At 37.3% G+C, this 13,472-nt stretch overlaps 1 protein-coding gene across 2 annotated transcripts in view; it reads left to right on the plus strand.

The window, feature by feature from the left end:
- The first annotated feature begins 4,414 nt into the window (after window positions 1-4,414).
- Window positions 4,415-13,472, plus strand: part of FLT3 (fms related receptor tyrosine kinase 3) — a 78,191-nt gene continuing 69,133 nt past the window's right edge. For both annotated transcript variants that reach the window (XM_074216147.1, XM_074216148.1), the window contains exons 1-2: window positions 4,415-4,717; window positions 9,407-9,528. In XM_074216147.1, the coding sequence (XP_074072248.1) occupies window positions 4,669-4,717; window positions 9,407-9,528 (171 nt within the window). In that variant the 5' untranslated portion in view covers window positions 4,415-4,668. The remainder of the gene's footprint in view (window positions 4,718-9,406; window positions 9,529-13,472) is intronic.

Consider the following 13,472-nt stretch of genomic DNA (forward strand, 5'->3'; position numbering starts at 1 on the left):
GGTTTGCCCAATGCCACACAGCTAGGTAATTATTAAGTATCTGAGGCAGATTTGAACTCAGACACTCCTGACTCTAGGGTCGGTGCGCTATCCACTGTGCCACCTAGCTGCCCCGAAGTGTTGTCTGAATTGCTTTTTCAAAGTCTCCTTAGCCCAAGAAACTTGGGGTTGGTCAAGAAGATCAGGTTGAAAGTACGGAATACCACCCTGTGAAGGAAGGGGAAATAATCAATAATCTATCAATAAAACATTTACTAAGCATCGACTATATTTTAAGTACTGTGCTAAGTGCTGAAGTCAGAAAAAAAGCCAAAAAGAAGGCAAAAAGAATTTGCAATTGAATGGTGAGGACAACATGTAAGCAAATACATACAAAGCATGTTTTATAGAAGATAAATAGGAAATAATTAACAGCACTGGAATTAAGAGAGGTTGGGGAAGACTTCCTGTAAAAGATGGCATTTTCGTTGGGACTTAAAGAAAACAGAGAAGTCAGTAATTTGGGGGGGAGGAAGGAGTGTTCAGGCATGCAAGATAGCCAGAGAAAATGTGGGAAGGTGAGAAATGGGGTGTCTTGTTCATCAAACAGTAAGGAGGCCAATGTCACTAGATCAAAAGTAAGTGTCAGGAGTAAGGTGTTAGAAAACTGGAAAGGTAGGACGAGTCTAGGTTATGGAGGGCTTTGAATACTAAATGGAGTATTTTTTTTTATTTGTTCTTGGATGCAATAGGAAACCACCAGATTTTACTGGGTAGGAGGCATAATCTGTTCTACATTTTAGGAAAATTACTTTAGTGACTGACTGGAGGATTGGATTAGAGTGGAAAGAGACAAGCCTCAGAGACCCAACAGCAGGTTATTCCAATAACCAAGGCAGGTGGAAAGAGCCACTGTAGAAAACCTATGAAGACAGAATGATCTGGGGAAGAGAAAGTTCTTCCCCAGGCTAAAGAGTTCTCCACAACCTCTCATATTACTCTAATTTAAGAAGGTAGAGAGATAGCGAGGGCATTTGAGAGAGGTCAAAGTAGAGGGGTAATCCAGCCCCTAAAACTCTGCTAGAAGGCTTTTCTTTCTTGGAAATGCTTTTGCCTCCCTATTCCCTAGAACTTTTTTTTTCACTGAATACTTTGAGCTCCCAAGATGCTTAAATTATCCCTATTTATGAAGAGGAATCAAGGTTAGGGGTCAGAGTACACCTGAAAGGTTTGACAGAACTTTGTCCCTAAGTGTAGGGACATGTATGTGCCTTCTTCTTCAACCTCCAATAACTTTTTTATTTATTTTTTTCTTATTCTTTTTTAATTAAAGATTTTATTTATTTTGAGTTTTACAATTTTTCCTCCAATCTTACTTCCCTTTCCCCCCACAGAAAGCATTTTGTCAGTCTTTATATTGTTTCCATGTTGTACACTGATCCAAATTGTGATGAGAGAGAAATCATATCCTTAAAGAAGAAACATAAAGTAAAGAGATAACACGATCAGACAATAAGATATCAGGGTTTGTTTTATTTTTCTAAATTAAAGGGAATAGTCTTTGAACTTTGTTCAAACTCCATGGTTCTTTATCTGGATGGTATTCTCAATTCAATAACTTTTTAAAAAGTTTTATTGATTCTATTTAGTTTGATTTTTTTCACACATCATCTTCTGATATATTCCTCTCTATCCACTGTTCTCCTTTATAGTAAAGAAAAATAATAAAACAATTAAGCTAAACTATGTGATACAATGATCAAGTCTGTAATCATACCCATATCTACTACCTATAGTCTCGCTTCCTGCTACTGACTAGGAAGAAGTAGTTTATTATCTGGAACCAATACTGGTCATCATTATCTGACTTTAGCTTCCTTTTAGTGTTATTTTCACTTATGTTACTGGCATCAACATGCCTATTATTCTCTTGGTTTTGTTCTTTTTCCTCTACATCAGTACCCACAATTCAGCCCATGTTTCTCTGACTTCACTTATCTATTATTTCTTATAATACATAGTTTACTCATCCACTTCATAATCCACAGACACCTATTTGTTTCTAGTTTCTTGTTACCACAAGAGCATGGCATGAACACACACACACATATATGTATGTATATACAAAAAATTTACATCTGCACATATAAATAGAAAAAGATAGCCCCAAATGCTATCATCACTTTCAAAAATATTTGAGAGAGAATATTTGACTTCACAAAAGTTCATGTTGATTTAGTAGACAACTCATTCAATGAGGTAACAATGTGTTTCTTTAAACATAGGTTGCATGAACAAAACTGTAGAATCTAGAACAAGGAAAGTCCTTTATCTTGTCCATTGCCTTAATCTAGAACAAATCTGGAGTATTTTGTTCAATGTGCTGTATTTTAGAGAGGATGTTGACGATCTGTAGCAGGTCCAGAGGAAGGTAATCAGGAGGGTAAGGAGACTTGAAAACATGCCATACAAGGATCCGTTTAAGGAACTGAGAAAAGACTAAAGGGGGCATGACAACTGTCTTCAAGTATTTGAAGTGGTGTCATGTTGGATGATGGAAGAACTAGGAACAGGAGATTTGAGCTCAATGTAAGAAAAATTAGAGCTACCCAGACAAATGAGCTTTGTCTAGACCTTTCTTTGGTGAAAGTTCATCATCATTGGGAGTCTTCAAGCATAGTTTAGGTGACCATTTAGGGTGTTTGCTTATGTATATGTTGAACTAAGTGACCTCAGTTTTTTCCTAAGATTTTATGCTTCTATGATCTTATGATTGAATGCTTATAGATTTTCCATTTCTAATTTTTATACTTCTTGAATATCTGAACAAAATTGTTATATAAATGAATCAGACATGAGTTATTATGAGAAAAAATAATTAAAATAATTTAAGAAATTGGATTTTGAGAACCAGAAAGGACCCTATAGAATATATCATGGAAAAAGTATTAGATTTGGAGTCAGAGACTCTGAGTTCAAATTCTAACACTTCCACTCACTATGTTACCTTGGGCATGTTATTGTGAAAAAATTTTTTCATCTCTAAAATGAGGATCTAGAACAAATGAGTGACCTCAATGACCTTCCATTTCTCAGATTGTGGTCTTGTGCTCTTATGAATCCCCTAATGTTTTAGATAAACAAACTGAGACCCAGAGATGTTTACTAATTTGTTCTTCTTGACTTGTAACTCCCTGTGAATAGGGACTGAATTTACCTAAGTTTTTTTCTCTTACCCTATACCTAGAGCAGTGATCTGTAGATCATAAGTACTTAATACAACAATTTTTCATCAATATAACTGCATAGTGGAGGAATTGGAATCATATAGGGTGCTCTTATCTGTTATATCATGTCTTGAATTCTCATACAAATTAGAAAATCACAATCAACTTACAGTTTTCTGATCCCATAGCATAATATAGGTAACCTAATCATAATTTCTAATTTACTCTGGAAATGTCTGCAGTTCATGATTTTTGATTATTTTTTTTTTAGGGAAGCAGAAAAGTTGTTTTTTCTGATTTTATTTAGCTGCATTCCTTGAGTGCTGCTCTTCCTATCAGCCAAGAGGAAGGATGGAAGTTATAGGGCTCTGAAGTCAGAATCCCTGCATTTAAATCCTACATGGGAAATTTATTACCTGTGTCCTTGAGCAAAATGTTTCAACTCCTTCAGCCTCAGTTTTCCATACGTTATTTTATTTTAGCCTCACAGCAACTTTTTGAAGTAGACGATAAAGATACTTTATCTTGTTTTTTTTAGGGTTTTTTTTTTTGCAAGACAATGGGGTTAAGTGGCTTGCCCAAGGCCACACAGCTAGGTAATTAAGTGTCTGAGGCCGGATTTGAACTCAGGTATTCCTGACTCCAGGGCCTGTGCTCTATCCACTGTGCCACCTAGCTGCCCCACCATAAAGATACTTTAAAGGTGAGGAAACAGTCTCAGAGAGATTGTGACATGGTCAGGGTCACAGAGCTTGTAATTAGTCAAAATACACTATAGATCTAGGTTTTCCTGACTTTAAATCCATCAATTTGATCCATTGTAACAGACTAAATATTTATTCTTTTTTTTTTTGGAAATATATTTACTCTTCACGGGCCACCTCAAGTACAAGCTCCCTTATAGAGAAACCAGAGGTAGTAGTGTAATGCAGAGGGGTGAATTGGAAGTCAGAAAGATTCAGTTTCCAATCCTGCTATTGCTATTATCTGTATGATCACTGTATGTCAAGTTCCTTCACCTCCTAGAACCTCAACCGGGGTTTGTAAAATGGGGATCATCAATACCTGTCATAGAGTTGTTATGAGACACATCTGAGATGCTGTATGCAAACTTTAAAGCCGCGCCCACAGGCTCCCCATGCCAGCGCCACTTTCTCTGCACTTGGGGCTCTGCGGGGCAGGTCGGATACTTCCCCCAGCAAAGTGTTTCCAACTCCCAACTCGAGCCGTATTCCCTCCTGGCCCAGCCCCTGGGCTCTGCACGCGGTCATCAGAAGGAGTCACACCAAAGTAGGGTTTCCCCCGCTCTTCTCTACTTCGCAGCAGCTAAGAGGGAATTTGTGGTTGGTGACGCGCAGCCTTAAGAGCCACCTGCAGCGCTTGGCGCGCCAGACTGGGGAGGGATCTGCGGGCTCTGGGTCCACAGCCGCCGGCCTGGGGGACCCCTGTGGCACGGGAGGCCATGCTGGTGTTCCGGCTCCAAGGCGGCCGCGGCCAGCTCCAACTCCTGGGTAAGGACCTCCCCTAGCAGAGCCGCGATCCCAGCCGCCTTCCTTGGCTCTCTCTCCTTCCCTGACTCCAGCCGCCGGCTCGCCTTTCTTTCTTGCCTACTTCTTGCCTGTCTCCCTAGTCCCCATGCACTCTCTATCCCGCTCCATTTTGCGCTCTTTCAATCGCTGTGCCCCACTCCTTTGCCTTCCTTTCTTCCCGATTTTCAGGCGTCTTCCTTGCCCCTCCTCTTTTTCATCTGACCCTCCTCATCCGGCCTTCTTCTTCCCCCCCTCCAATAGCTTCGAACTTTTCCTCCTTTTCTTGCTTTTCCCTTTCGTTTATTTCCTTTCCTTCCTCTGGAACTCGCTCCTCTTGCTCTTTCCTCCATCCCAAAGTGGCGTACTCTGATTCCCGGCCATCTCTTCTCAAGTCCCATACCGTTTAATCCTCCGCCCCCCCCCCCCCATCTCCCGTCAGTCCCCAGAGAGGCTCCCCTCTTTCCCGGGTCCATCCCCGCCTGGGGGCACTGTGTGGCCGCGGGAGTTTGGCATCCGGAGTCTGGTGGGAGAGATCGCACTCCGAGGTCGGGGTGAGCTGGCAGCAGTCTGTCTAACTTGTCTGGTTGTGGACTTCATGGGAGGGTGCAAGCGGGAGTCGCGCTGGGGCATCCATCTCTCGGATGGTTTTGGTAATGGAACGAAAAACGTGCTCTTTGCAGTCTCTCACCCCGGACAAAGAAATTGCAAAAACAGCAGGCAGTGAAAATGCTTTGTAAAAATAGAAATAAAAATAGAAAAAAGAAATAAAAATTATAATTTAAATGTTAAATTATTGTTTCTCCAAATCTCAGTAGTTTGCCTCGAGTTGGGTGAAGCAGCTATATTGGAAAGGGTCGGAATTAAAAGATTTTGTTTTGAATTGTCTCTTAGCTGACTGTAAGTCTCTTAATTTTTCTGGCTCTCAGTTTTCTCATCTGTAAAATAAGGAGGTTGAACTAGACCATCTTCAAAGTCTTTACCAGCTTTAAAACATAGGATTAGATGGAGGGTTCTTTTAAGAACCTGAAGTCTGCATTTCTAAAAAGAAATCTTTGCTTCTGACATTTTCCTCAGAAAAAATATGAAAATCGACTCTTATTCCAATCCATTGTAAACCTAAGGCGTTAACTCAGGATAAGGCCCTAAAGAAGGGAAGAGAGCTACTGACAAGTCCTGTTCTCAGATAAAGCCTTTCCCTATCCCCTATTCTATAAAAGATCTGTTGAATTAAAATGCTTCTTGGGAGGGAGATGAATTAAATTTTCCAGAACGTCTGGATTCAATTCAAAAAATGTTAAACGATTATTAAGAGGTTGTGTTGTGGTGTGGACAAGGGACTCATTTTGCTCTATCTACTTAATCCTGATGTAGTGGAAAGAGCATTTGTTGTCAGAAAGTTTGGGTTTCTGTCCTGCCTCTAACTCATATTGATTGTGTAACCATGATTAAATCACTTAACTTCTTAATACCAGAAAATTCTCTTTAAGAAAAACTGAACTTTTAAATTAGAGATGAATTGTCAAACAGCATAGATGGATGGTATTTCCATACTGGGATTTAGCCACATTGATAAAATTATGGGTCCACACCAACTGAGGAGTACTATTGCTACTACCACCACTAGCATCACTATAACCACTACCACCACCAGCATTACTACTATTAATTCCTACTATTCCTGTTCCTCCTCCTCCTCCTGCCCCCTCCTCCTCCTGTTCCTCCTCCTCCTACTCCCACCACCTCTGATATTACATGCCAGACTTTGTGGTCATTTTGTGAGAGTTCCAAATAGTAACATTTGTCCTCACCGACTTTAAAATCTAGTTGGGAAGGGGAGAGTGAGATATGCACGAAGACAAATTAGAAAAATGGTTAAGTATATAACAGAATGAACTGTGATTTAAGGAAGGAAGCGATGCTTCTAAATGAGCACTGACATTGGAATCTGATCAGGGAAAAGGAGAAACATGAAGGAGTGTGCTATTTGATTTTGAACTAGGACCTTGAATGAGAAAGATTTCAAAAAACTGTAAGGTAAATTGTAATGCCAGACAAAAGAATTTATATTTTATTTAAAGAATAACAGAATATTAGTGCTAGAAGAGACCTTAGATAATTTAAATCCTGATTTTATAAATGAAGAAACAGGCTCAGAAAAATAAAATGATTTGCTTAAGGTAGAACATGGAAAAGCCAGGACAGGTCTTTTGACTGTTATTCTAGTTCTCTTTCCATAGTACTAGAATTGAGTAGGTAGGTAGTGGTGAGCTGCTTAAAGGCTTTGATCTACAGAGTGATGTAATCTGACCAATGCATTAAAAAAATTTGCAGACTGTTTAGAATTCTTGAGAATAAGTCATTTATAGAGAGCTTTCTTTGAATATATTAGCTGGGCTATGCTTTACTTCAATTAATTAAAAATGAGTTGAAATCCAGCCTTAGACACTTCATTGCTGTGTGACTCTGGGTAAGCCACTTAACCTCTGTTTGTCTCAGACTCTTCAATTGTAAAATGGGAAACCATCAAAATCCAAGTTATCTCTATAGGTTATCTAGTCTAAAAATATTTTTATTTACTTTAGAAGACTGGAGGATCAATCTAACCAATTATTTTATATTGTTTATAATCTCAAAGTTTTTGTGTACAAGCAGGTCCTGTCGTTGGGTATGAAATCTGGGGCATTATCCTGTTTCTCTTCAAATTACCCATACTAACAGAATTCCATCTTTAGAGCTTCAATTCTTAGATCAAAGCTCTGACTTCCCAATTAAGTGTTAATTCCCCTAGGAAGAAACAAGTGTGTTATTAGACATTTATGCCTTTATCTGAGTGAATTTCATCTCTTTTCCTGAAAATAGGTTTTTCATGATGAGGAATGGAGAAATACATGAGAAATCTGGCAATAAGAAAGTAGGTTTTAACATCAAGGTTGGAGAGACAGAGAGGGGAAACTCAGCAGGTTAGAGACGCTATAGGATACTAAAGACTAGTTTTGCCTACAAATATATTTTCCTAGGGTCTAATTGGTTGCTAGATAGATAATGCTGTGACTTGTCTTCAATCCAAAATACCAAATGCCTATAGATTCCAACCCAAAAGATACATCTGAAGAAGAGATATAATTTTTCAACCACAGACCTTGTGGTTACCTAGAAGAGATCTGCCCCTCTCCCTCAGCTTGCATCAAACTTTAGCAGCTAAGCAGTTGGGTAGACTTCTATGACTAAAAAAATTTCTTTTTTTTTAACTCAGTGTACTTAGTGATGGAATGAATGCATGAAGATATCAGAGGCAATGGAGTCTGATCATTATCTTGAGCATCTACAAATTTTGAAAGTTTTTGGACCCATTCTTTCAACTTTTTAAAAATATAAATATTTTATTTCTTTTCCAATTATATACAATCGTAGTTTCTACCTATAATTTTTGTAATGTTTTAAATTTAATAATTTTAATAATTTTATGATTTCCCCCCACCCTCCCTTCCCTCCTCCCACCCCATTACTGTTAATGACTACCTTCTACCCTGATAATCTTTACATTGTTTCCATGCTATACATTGATCAAAATTGAATGTGTTAAGAGAAAAATAATATCTTTGAGGAAAAAATAAAATTTAGAGAGATAGCAAAATTATGCAGTACATAAGACAACTTTTTTTTTAATTGAAGGTAAGTCTTTGGTCTTTGTTTAAACTCCACATTTCTTTCTCTAGACACAGATGGTATTCTTTGTCTCAGATACTCTAAAATTGTCCCTGATTATTGTACTGATGGAATGAACAAGTCCATTAAGTTTAATCATCACTCCCATGGTGTGTTTAGGGTATACAATGTTCTTCTGGTTCTGCTCATCTTGCTCAGCATCAGTTCATGCAAATCTTTCCAGGCTTCTCTGAAATCTTTTAACTGTTTTATAGGAATAAGCATCTCCTGAGTAAATTAAGGGAAAAAAATAATCCCCAATATTCTTCCTGAACAAATTAGGTATCAGTAACAGCAGAAATTTGAAACCATCATAATTTCTTTTCTCATCTTTCTTATACAATACACAACCAGATTTGTTACTCACGTTTGATCTCTATATAGCCTATAAATCAACAGGAATTATTTGGCACCTGTGAGGAGCTTGTCTCTGAGATGCAAAGACAAACAAAACCGAACAGTTTCTGCTCTCAAGGAGTTTACATTCTAACAGGGAAGATCAAAGACCTCTCTACATAAACATGCAGAGCATAAAATCATACAAAACAAATACAAAATAAATACAAGAATTATAGAAGAGGACACTATAGTCTGTGTTCTTTGATTGCTAGTGGAATGATTTAACAGTTTAAATTGAGGGACTATTCAGCTTAATAATAAGAAATGTCTTTTATTTTGCTGTTTTGATCACCAGGTAATCTATTTCTATAACCTAGCCAATATATCTTTAATCAGAACAGTTTTCTGTCTAAGTTCCTTTATTATGTCAATAATAATTAGTAATGTTGGTCTATAGTTCTCTTTCCTTTATTCTTTTCTGTTTTAAGTATTAATACTATATTTTGCTCAAAAATAGTTTTTGTTTTTTGAGATATTTGTGTGGCATAGTTTCTAATTTAAATACTTTTTATATATAAATTTTAAATGTTTTAAACAATTTAAAATTATTTTGATTTTGTTTTGCAGTTGTTATTTCAGCAATAGCATTTGGAACTACTGTAAACCAAGAACCACCTGTAATAAAATGCATGTTAATTGATCACAAGATCAGTGATTCATCAATGAGGACATCATCAACAACATTTATGGTAAAATAATATTCATGATTTTTTTAAACCAGATAATAGAAGACATTATTCCAGAGACTCTGCTTAGTTTTTTTGTTCAGCTCCAAAAGCCTTTGTAGAGGTTAAATGGACTTTAACTGAAATAGACTTAATAAATACATCAACATGGTACTGGGGAGAGAGAGAAAGAGAGAGAGAGAGAGAGAGAGAGAGAGAGAGAGAGAGAGAGAGAGAGAGAGCTACTTCTAGGCTCAGAGGGTGAAATCCCATTGTTGATAATTACTACCTGTGAGACCTTGTACACATTACTTACACTATTCAAGCCTTAACTATAAAATGAACTAAATCTTTTTGTTTGGCAAGGCAATGGGGTTAAGTGACTTGTCCAAGGTCACATAGCTAGGTAATTATTGTATCTAAGGTCAAATTTGAACTCAGGTCCTCCTAACCCCAGTGCCAGTGCTCTATTCACTGTATCACCCAGCTGTCCCCGAACTAAATCACTTTAAAGGCCCCTTCCTCTAGAATAGGAAATTCTATAGGCACTGAAACTCAATATATCCAAATTAGAGCTAATTATCTTTCTCCCCAAGCCTTCCCATCTGTCCAGCTTTCCTGTTAATGTTGAGGATGACATTATTCTTCCAGCTACCTAGGCTGAAAACTTAATGTAATCCTCAGTTCTTCACTTGCACTCACTTCACATAAGGCAATCTGTGGTCAAGTCTTATTGTTTCAACCATCATTTGTCTCCTCTGTGTTCCTTTTCTCACATATCCCCCTCTTTAGAATAAGCCCTTGTGGATCTCTTGCTTGGATTGCTGCAAGAGGCCTTCAATTGAGCTTGTTGCCTCAAGTCTCACTTCCCTCCAATTTGTTCTCTATTCAGTTGTCAACTGATTTTTCTAAATCTCAGGTCTGACTCTGTCACCTCTCTAATCAGTAAACTATAGTGGTCAAATATAAACTCTGTTTAACATTTAAAACCCTTCACAACCTAACCCCTCCTACTTTCTCAGTCTTCTTTACCCACTCCAATAATTCTGCAGTCCAGTTGCCTTAAACCAAGTCCCATCTTTCTTCTCCATACCTTTTTTACCAACTGTTTCTCCAACTAGAATGTTCTTCTCCTTCATTTTAACCTCTTCTCTTTCTTTATTTTCTTCAAAATTCAACTCAAAACTCATCTATAGGAGGATTTACCCAATCTTCCTTACTGTTAATGACTACCTTCTACTCTGTATATATATATATATATATATCTAGTATGTATATGGTTATTTGCAGCCTTTCTCCTTGAGGAGAGGGATGGTATTTTGATCTTTATCTATATCCATTGGACCTGGCATCTAGAAAGTACTTAATAAATATTTATTGACCTTCAAACCAGCCCTGATACTGTGGTCATTACTTAACAGACTAAAAGGCAGTGAGAGAATTACATTTTGCTTTCATATGTTGCTTATAACATCCAATGAATGTGTAGAAAACACTTGTTTAATTGAGTCCAATTCTTTGACCCATCTGGGATTTTCTTGGCAAAATTACTAGAGTAGTTTGCCAGCTCATTTTATAGATGAAGAAAGCAAGGCAAACAAGGTTAAGGGACTTGCCCAACTGATAGGTGTCTGAGTCTGGATTTGAAATCTGGTCTTCCTGACTCTGAACCCAGCCACCCAGTTACCCAGAAAACAAATTCACTAATGTATTGGCAATATTGCAAATTCAAATCCATAAAATCGGAAATTCAAGCATTAATTTTGATTATCTTCTCTTACAATGAGTAGAGTAGCCTTCTGTGAATGAAGAAAAAATAAAGACTCAGTTTAGAATTACAAGGGGCACCAACCAGCGCTTTCTCTCTTGTCTTTTTGTCTCTGTCAAATATTTTCATCTAGCTGGGAATATATCCCATGAACCTAGAAGCTTGTGCTGCTGGGAGTTATAATCTGTCTTGCCATAGAATGAACACCTGATACTTTTTTGGAACAGAGCTGAATAAATCCTGCAAATGACAGAACTACATATAGTTTGAGAGGGGTTAAGTGATTTTTTTTTCCAGGGTCTCAAAGTCAGTATGTTTCAGAGTTGGGACTTGAACCTAAACCTTTTTTTGACTTAGACCAGCTCCCTGTCCACTATTATATCAAGCTGCCTCATAATATAACACACATAAAAAACTTAATGAAAACTGATTAAAAAGAGAATTTTTCCTTTAAAAATTGATTATTGTATAAAAGATTAGTCTCAGAATCAGGAAAAACTGGTCTCAAATTCAACCTCAAGTTCCTAACTTTTAATACCCTTGATTACTCTCTTAAGACTGTAATTTTCTCATTGATTTGGTAGAGGGCTCAGGAGTTCTTTATTTTATTTTATTTTATTTTATTTTTTCATCTTTTTTCAGGAGTTCTTTAAACTGATACAATTACTAATATAGATTGAAAAATTAATAAAGTATAGCAATGAGACCTGATGTCCAGAGGAAGTATTTGGAGTATAGTGCTCTCTTTTGAATACCACATCTGATAGGCTAAATGTTAAATTATCTGGTTCTTGTATCAGAAATGGATAACTCTGTTCTTGTCTCTGCTTCAGGAATAGTGCCATCCATGTACCAATAAGACAGCTTGCTCTGTTTTTGGATTGTCTGCCCTGGTCTGGCTCATTCCAGACCTCACTGACTCCAAACCTGTTCAGGCTCTATAAAAGAGCAATTGCTGTTGAGAGGAAGAAAGAAAAGCATATGCTGATGAAGTAACAAATGTTGCTTACATGAAACTGGGTCAATTCATGAATGGTATAGACTGCACAACACTGAAGCCCTTGTGCATGAATTAGTGCTCCCAGAAGGAGAGGAGGACATTCTTTATCCTTTGATCAAAGACACAAAGAATAGTCCCATCGAAGTGAGAGTTGGGTTCCATGTTAAGGGTCATCCAGTTTTTAAACTCTCTGTCTACTTCTAATATATTTATTGTTGCTAAGTTATTGTTCAGTAATTTCTGATTCTGCATGACTCCATTTTGGAGTTTTCTTGGCAGAGAGACTGGAGCAGTTTGCCATTTCCTTCTCCAGTTCATTTTTCAGATGAGGAAACTGAGGCACACTGTGTTTAAATGATTTGCCTAGGGTCATCCAATGTCTATGGCCGGCCAACTTTGAACTCAGGAAGAGGAGTCTTCTTGACTGTACCACTGTACTACATTCTATCCTGAGATATTTTACAGATATGTTGAAGATGTAGAACTAAAGATAAATGTTACAGTAAGATCAACATCAAAATACACATGTGGCCTATGCCCAAGAGGAAGAGATCCAAACTTTTTTTTGTTCATGAAGTATTTTTTGCTCTGTATCATAAATATACTTGACTTATGAAATGAAAGGTTGCAAATATTTGTATAATATACAAATATACTTGACTTCAGAGGACCTGTATTCAAATTCTGGTTCTTCTACTTCTAAAAGTTTGATATTGAGTAAATCACTTAATTTCCCTGGCTTTAGTTACCTCATCTATAATATGAGTCAGTTTAGATTCCATTCACGGACAGCAATCCATGAATTTAAAAGACCTCTGAATTGTATAATTCTGTAATATCTGAAAGTGGATGCATTGAAGGTGGTGTGAGTCAGAAAACACTGCTTTACTTTCTTTCAGGGCCATATTAACATTTGAGGCAGCAAAAAATTAAATCCAAGAAATCAAGGATTTCTGATTCTTGCTGACCAAGTTCCCATGTTATTTTTAATCATTGTAGCATATGTTTCTCTTCAGTAACATCATTTGCTTACTTCTTTTGAATGTTGTAATGGTTGCTTAATGCTTACGAAATTATTTGAAGTTGCAACCAAAAGTTAGTTTTTTTAAACTTTTAAGTTTTTATATACACACACATATATTTTAAACAATGGGGCTGGGGCAGCTAGGTGGCACAGTGGATAGAGCACCGGCCCTGGAC

Source organism: Macrotis lagotis, chromosome 1 (genome assembly GCF_037893015.1).
Source record: "Macrotis lagotis isolate mMagLag1 chromosome 1, bilby.v1.9.chrom.fasta, whole genome shotgun sequence".
Lineage (NCBI taxonomy): Eukaryota > Metazoa > Chordata > Mammalia > Peramelemorphia > Peramelidae > Macrotis > Macrotis lagotis.